The sequence below is a fragment of the Cottoperca gobio genome, chromosome 10, assembly GCF_900634415.1.
Source record: "Cottoperca gobio chromosome 10, fCotGob3.1, whole genome shotgun sequence".
NCBI lineage: Eukaryota > Metazoa > Chordata > Actinopteri > Perciformes > Bovichtidae > Cottoperca > Cottoperca gobio.
The window spans coordinates 14,740,668-14,748,445 of NC_041364.1; the positions used below are offsets into that span (position 1 = coordinate 14,740,668).

Genomic DNA, 7,778 nt, shown 5'->3' on the forward strand with positions numbered 1-7,778 from the left:
AATCCAAATAAAATCTATGGGGCGACGGGGAGAGAGCAAGAATTATGCTGCTGTCTCGCGGAGCTCTTCTGCTATGAAGATACATTGATTCGGGACAGAGGAAGAGCGGCGTTGTCTTCGCAATTTACTGCGAGAGCTTAATATAAAGTCCTTCCACTCTGCTTTCCCCCAGGCCAGCGTCATGTGTCCTCCACTGCAGTGCCTAAATATGGGCTTCCTCCTTTCCAAATATGGACATCTACGTCACGGCAAGAGGGTATAAAAGGAGCAGGGAAGCCTCTCAGCTCAGAGAGAGCCCTAAGAGCCCACAAGAGCAACCGTTAGAGCAGAGATAGATAGACAAACACATAGAACTCCCTTACTGAGAAATATCACAACAAAAGTACAAAGTCAATTCAAAACATATCCATCCATGAGGTTCAAAACCTGATTGGATAAGTATTTTAATACATAGATACAAAATCAAGATTGATCTGTTGATTCATTGCGATGGATCTTAGGGAATGAGTATAAAGGATATACAACTGGAGAACAAGAGTCACGGAGCAAGACAGAAAACAGCATCTTCCTCGACATCAGCAGAAGTGTACAGCTGGGCTAAGTGATTCCCTCCACCTGCGAGGCACCACTCTGCCAGCGTGCATCCAGCCTCCCTGCACTTATCACCAGCCACCAGCGCAGCTCCAGCACCAGCAGAGGATGGCTGCAGCCAAGACCGAGATGATCCTCCCAGCCCTGCAGATCTCAGAGCCGCTGAGCTTCCCTCACTCCCCCATGGATAACTATCCCAAGCTGGAGGAGGTGATGATGCTCAGCTCTGCAGGGACCCCCTTCCTCACCGCCTCCGTACCCGAAGGTGTAGGCTTTGGCTCCGGGGAAGCAGGAGATCAGTACGACCACCTTGCTGGAGGTAAGAACGGGAGATTTGTCGATTTTGTCTATTCTCGTTCTCTGTGCTGCGTGTAAAACTGAACTAAAGATTACGGCACATCTGCTGAGCTACACAAAACCAAGGAAAGAGTCAAGTGAAATAAACAGCCGCATAACTTTAGTTATTATTTATTTTTCGTTTTTTTAATTCACATTATTAATGTATGATTTAAATACCGATAATACAGATTTTTAGTTACATATCTAGCTATATTAAATTGTTTTATCAAAGCTTGCGGTGAGAAATGTTATACTTGCTGGCTACAAGTAAATTAGAATTTTAATTGACCGGACAATACATTAATGCACTAATTATCCACAAATGAACAAAAACAGCTAAATAAAAAAAGGATCTGACTTAATATCAATTTATTGATAGCTTTAAATCCCTGTCAACTCTCAGAGGACTCAACACTGCTCAGTCACCGCATGCCTCTAGACACTCCTACAGCTCAATTCAAATTGCATTCCTAAAACCAGCTGAACTGCAGTTTTGGTAATCAATTGCCTCGGGCTCTGTGATGGGCTTCAAGAATGTGCGCGTTTGTGCGTGTGTGTGAGTGTGTGTGTGTGTGTGTGTGTGTGTGTGTGTGTGTGTGTGTGTGTGTGTGTGTGTAGACAGGAAGACTGAAAGAATGAAAGAAAGATCGAGAGAGTGTGAGCAGAGGAAAAAGCACAGCAACCCTTCTTGAGGTTGAGGAGAGTTTTAGAGTTTAGGGGGAAAGAGTTTAGTTGAGGGGGTTTCTCTGTGTGGGCACCTGACTGATCTGTCTTAGAAGAGTGGGGTGACACAATGTCCAGCGCTCTGGCAAGATTTCTCCTCTCCCTCCCGCTGCATATTGACAGTTTGATTAATGTCTCCTCTTTCTCTGTTCTCCCGGCAGATACGTTACCTGATATCCCCTTCAACTGTGACAAGTCAGTGGGAGAGCAGACCTACCCCACCCAGAGGCTGCCCCCCATCTCTTACACAGGCCGCTTCACCCTGGAGCCTGCCACCACCTGCAGCAACAGCCTCTGGGCGGAGCCCATCTTGGGCCTGTTCACTGGTCTGATGGGCAATATTGCCCCCAGCTCTTCCTCCGCTGCCTCACAGACCACCTCGTCCTCCACTTCCTCCTCTTCTACCTCTTCCTCATCTCAGAGCCTCAGTTCCTCCATTCACCACAGCGAGCCCAACCCCATCTACTCAGCGGCCCCAACCTACTCCAGTCCCAACTCTGACATCTTCTCGGACCAGGGCCAGGTTTTTGCCAGCTCGGCTGGAGGTGTGCAGTACCCTCCTCCGGCCTACCCCAATGGCAAAACCTGCAACACTAGCTTCCCTGTGCCCATGATTCCTGACTACCTCTTTCCTCAGCAGCAGGGAGAGATCAGCCTGGTGCCCCTTGACCAAAAGCCCTTCCAGAGTCAGTCAAGCCAGCCCTCCCTCACTCCTCTGTCCACTATCAAGGCCTTTGCCACCCAGACTGGTTCCCAGGACTTAAAGAGTGTCTACCAGTCCCAGCTGATTAAGCCCAGCCGCATGCGCAAGTACCCCACACGGCCAAGCAAGACACCTCCTCACGAGAGGCCCTATGCTTGCCCTGTTGAGACCTGCGACCGTCGCTTCTCCCGTTCTGATGAGCTGACACGTCACATCCGCATCCACACAGGGCAGAAACCCTTCCAGTGCCGTATCTGCATGCGCAACTTCAGCCGCAGCGACCACCTGACAACCCACATCCGCACTCACACTGGAGAGAAGCCCTTCGCCTGCGAGATCTGCGGACGCAAGTTTGCCCGCAGTGATGAGAGGAAGAGGCACACAAAAATCCACCTACGACAGAAGGACAAGAAAGCAGAGAAGGCAGGAGCAGTGGTGGTGACAGCAGCGCCGGTATCAGCTGCTTCACCTGCCTCCAGCTACCCTTCTCCGATCACCTCCTACCCATCTCCAGTGTCTTCTTACCCCTCTCCCGTCACCTCCTGCTACTCCTCTCCCGTTCACACTTCCTATCCCTCTCCTTCCATCGCCACCACCTACCCATCGGTGTCCATGTCCAGCTCCTTTCAGTCCCACATCGCCTCCTCCTTCCCCTCCTCAGTCGCCTCCAACATCTACAGCTCCCCCGTCCCCACCCCGCTATCAGACATGCAGACCACTCTCTCCCCAAGGACAATCGAGATCTGCTAAGAAAGACTTTTAATAAAAACTTTTCATAGTCTCTGTGCACCTCTCCTTCCTTAAGGTTCTTTGAGGGGAAAGAACACAGAATCAAAAGACTTTGTTTTCCCTTCCAAAAAGCACTTTTCTGTCTGCTCCCTGTGCAGTGTTAGGTGAATCTTGAGATTTACCTGAAACAGAGAAAAAGACACATGTCAAGGACTAGGCAAAGACAATAGAAGATAAAAAGGAATTTCTTTTTGTTTCTGTAAAACAAATTCAGCACTTCAAATGCATAAGGGACTCAACAGATAGACTGTAGAAACCGGCATTGACGGGTCTCTCCTATTAGGTACACAAAAACCAAGAGACACACAGATTGCCAGTTGTGGCACGTTCGCCCTTGCAGGCACTCAAACAGTACAAAAGACATTGAATGATATACATAAGCTACCATATATGTATATTGTACATGTGCCATGTTCCGTTTTTTATCATTCTTTGGTACCATTGATGTGAAAAATGATTTGCATATTTGCATTGTATTATTTGAAGTGAGCAGGGCCATATTTTCTACATACTTTCTCTATTATGTAGTGATGATGCTGTGATTCGTTTTGACATTGTTTGAAAAAAAAAAGCACTTAAGTATTCAAGCATGAGTAAGAGTGATGTTAGTTTCTGTTTGTAAATATCATCCACTGGTACTATATTTTTCTCTCTTTCTCACATGTGACATATCGCTCGGTTATATGGAAAAATAGAGAAAAGAAAAAAAAAAAACATTTAAAAAAAAAAACTAAACAAGACAAACGCTCCCGTTATTTGGTGCCTTTTTGTGAAGCCTTGCTGATGTTGTGACTCGGCTGTGCGCGAGAGAGGATGCACTGCATCTCGCCTTAAGGGTTGAGGGAATATTTTTGTTACAGAATGTAAGTCATACTCGGAGGGAGGAAAAGGGACGAGCTATGAGGGCACCGCTTCATTTCATTAGAATGTAAGCAAAAAAGGAGAAAAACTATAAAGTATATTTTTGTAAAACTTAAGTGTAAATATCCACATCTTCAAGAGCTGGAATGTTGAAGTTACCTACTGAGTAGGCATGGGATTCTTTTGTATGTTATATACATGCAGTTCATTATTTTGTGGTTATCTTTATTTTGTATTTGTGTTTGTTAAAACAAGTGACTGTTTCTGGCTTCTAAACACATTGAATGCGCTTAACTGCCAATGGGATATTTGGTGTACAAGATATCCTCCCAGAAATGAAATATAAATAAAAATATGAATATATATGTATATTTGTTCTCATATTTTAATTTCCTACCTCTGTGCTTTCAAATATTTCCATCAGTACTTCAAACCATTTCCCACAGAGTCATTACACCGCACCCTTCATTTCATCATGCACATCCCTCATACATCTATATTCCATCATCTTATATTTTAATTGTGTGCAGATTATTAGTGGATTTTTAGCACAACTTCACATCACAGAGAGCCACCCTTTCATTTGAGGAAAATCTGCACAGCGTGATTTTATGGAACCTCCGTTTTAATCGGTGTTCTCCAATTGAACCCTGTATTAATGATAACACTAATGCATGACTCCCATGCCTATAAACAGTGAAGATGAGGATTTCTTATCTAGATCCAACATGCTCTTGAAGATATTAAACTTATTTAAATTTCCATTTAATTTGAGATTTCATGATACACACTGGCCTTTACTGTTGAGTACACAGATTTCCAGTTTTTTGAAGAGGTATATTTTAAACCGACTATGCTCAGACATGCACAGGGTTATTTTCACAGAGCGCAGGTGAAATCCATCATGTGATAATTACCTTCTTTTCTACAAATGTGCTTGGCGAGATGCTGTCACCCCGTAGCGAATGAGCTGTTACACACAATTGGGCAATATCCGTGTAGGTTAGGCAGAATTGTTGCATGGGTGCAGCTGAACAGACTGGCCCCGAAGGTTTAACTGCCGTTTCTTTTGGTTTTTCAAGCAGAATATAATAACAGCCTCTTCATGCCATCATTATTCATCTGCCACTGTTCCCTAGGCAAAGAATTCTTGCTACATGTTTGAGAATGAAAATAAAACAGCTTTGGCTTTTTTAGCCTATGTAGACAAGAACCCTCCTAAGTTTTTCTCTCAGAGCTTTGGAGTAATTTTGTGTTGTGAAATGCACAAACCAAAATACTCACAAATGCAAACACAGCTAAAATAGAAAGTAGGAAAACAAGTAGAAGAGAGTGATGGAGGGAAAGGGAAAATAATTAAGATAATTGGTCTCCTGATCCCAAATTGACTTTCTAAATTGGGTCTGATGAGGTGTGTGTGTGTGTGTGTGTGTGTGTGTGTGTGTGTGTGTGTGTGTGTGTGTGTTGTTGCGCACATATATGCAGGCATTTGTGTGCCATATACACAGTAACTGTCTATAGACTCTGACTAATGTAGTTGTTTCCTGGAGTGTGCATGTTGCTGCAGAGATGTGTAAGTGCGTAATTGTGTGAAATTTGCCGTGTTGGCAGCCGTAGTTCTGCTTTGTTTTCTCTTAGTTAAAGCTCAGCGTCCCCATGAAACAGACCTACCTGGACACCACCCTCTCATCTGCTGACACAGTGTGCAGGTGTGTGTCTGTGTGTGTGTGTGTGTGTGTGTGTGTGTGTGTGTGTGTGTGTGTGTGTGTGTGTGTGTGTGTGTGTGTATGTACGTATAAACACTCCTAAACAATAGAGCAACATGCAAAATTATTAATGGAAGGTAAAAAGGGTCTATTTTCTTGGATAAAACATGCGTTACTGCTACAATTGAATTAATCTAACTAAAAAGGAAGGAGTATCTGTCTGTCTGTCCGTCCGTCTTTCAATGTTTTCAATTTCACACTTGCCGGGTGTGTTGCTGAGGATATATTTATTAGTAGTTCGCTATTTACACTAATGTGTGAAGTGTTGTGAGGGGCCCCTTATTACCTTGTATACCGGCAAATGGCATGCTGGGTACAACTCGCTCTCCGTTGCTAGCTACAGTACATTCAAGAACTGATGAAGAAAGATAGAGAGACTGGAGATGTTACATTGTAGCAAACTCAAACATTTCAAGCATGAGCGATGTAACTTTTGGAAGCTAGCTGTCAGCAAATGACGCGTATACTCTAGCACTGCTAGGGTACGCAACTATGTCATGGCAGGAGTATTGCTCAGGAGGTTGTTTGTAAGAGCGGTTCTCGAGAAAGGTGCAAGCAGAGGCTAAGCAATCAGCCCTTTCTGAACAGGCACGCTTTGATCGTGCGCTAACACATTAAATACACACACGTAAAAGGATATACTACAGAAAAACAAAAATCAGCATTGTGGTTCCGCTCTGAGTTAAATCATCTTGATGTTTAAAAGATTATGTTCCTCACTCAGAACCACATCCAGCTTTTCTGGGCAAATCTCAAGCCTCCTTGTGTGGCTTAAAATCTTGAAATCTGTAATTTCCTGCCATTGTTTACGGCATTATTTTGGTCCCTGGCTTCAAACCAAGAGCCATTCAGCAGATTTTGCATCACAACTTTCTCATTGCCATGCTTTTAGGAAACTCTTTTACTCAATGTGAAAACCACAGACTGTGCTTCTGTCAGCCCTTTTTGTCATGTTAAAAGACAATATTTCAACCAGTATTGTCACTATAACCAAAATGCTAGAAAGACAGACGACCAATATCTTTCAAAGTACGGGGGAATTGTGTAGCCCATCATATCCTCTTGCTCTGATTCAATCCTCTTTCTCGCGTATCAAAGCTCACGCGCTGAGCCTGCTCTGTTTAGGGAGGTGCAAGAGGAGCGCGAGAGGAGTTGGGAGTGCTGTTGCGTCGTGGCTTCACTCTGTTGTAACCCACAATGGAGCCACCTCATGCCCCCAACAGGCTTTCACTTCAAGAGCCCTGCCTTTGTTCAAAAATGTATTTGTTCTCTTATTCTTTTTGGGAACTGTGTAAAACAAAAAAGGACGAATGGAGAACCGTTCTTTCTCCCTCAGCCCTCAAACCCCAACCCACTACCACCTCTCTCCCTCTCGCTCCCTGTCTGTCTCTACCTTACTCTCCCTCTCTGGTAGTGCATATTTTGCTAGAGATGCTAATGATCTCCCCCCCTCTGTATTCTGATGCAAGGTCTGTCTACACTTTTCCCTTTCATCCACATACAAATGTGCTCTTATTGCCTCTTCGCCCTCGGGCTTTTTAAGATGCCTTTTTGAAATATGCCGTTTGATAAGCACATCATTGGCCAAGTCCCCGCAGTGATTAGAGATCTCTTTAATGTGAGCAAGTTAGAGAGTGAATGAGAGGCTTCGGGGCCGGCAGCTGTCCCTTATTCTCTGCCCTCACCCCTTGACATCTCCCGGGACACTGGGGAGAGACCAATGTCGTGTAGGACGACCCAAAGCCCTGTTTAGCATGAAGGCACCGCTGGCCATCGTCCATGCTTTCTTCTCCACATGGAGATAGAGCAGGGGAGAAAAGACACTGGAGAATCTCCTTCATAGAGGTACGGTACTGTATGCTGGAAGGCTAGATTCCTGTACTTTATCACAGGGGTATGACAGAAGGACTGCTCTCTAATGTCTTTTAAATATGCTCCATTGATCTAATGTTCAGAGCCTCGCTTTGTCTCACTGGGATGGTTTTTTTTTTTATCTTGCCAATAGG

General features: G+C 44.5%; 1 protein-coding gene across 1 annotated transcript; it reads left to right on the forward strand.

The window, feature by feature from the left end:
• The first annotated feature begins 276 nt into the window (after positions 1 to 276).
• Positions 277 to 4,375, forward strand: egr1 (early growth response 1). The gene is made up of 2 exons (XM_029441685.1): positions 277 to 910; positions 1,815 to 4,375. Exons 1-2 carry the CDS (start codon positions 700 to 702, stop codon positions 3,104 to 3,106), a joined length of 1,503 nt encoding a protein of 500 aa, XP_029297545.1. The 5' UTR covers positions 277 to 699; the 3' UTR covers positions 3,107 to 4,375.
• Positions 4,376 to 7,778: the final 3,403 nt, after the last annotated feature.

Coding starts and splice junctions, on each gene's coding strand:
- egr1 (XM_029441685.1), top strand. CDS start 700: ATGGCTGCAGCCAAGACCGAGATGATCCTCCCAGCCCTGCAGATCTCA. Junction 911..1,814: donor GTACGACCACCTTGCTGGAG/GTAAGAACGGGA, acceptor TTCTCCCGGCAG/ATACGTTACCTGATATCCCC.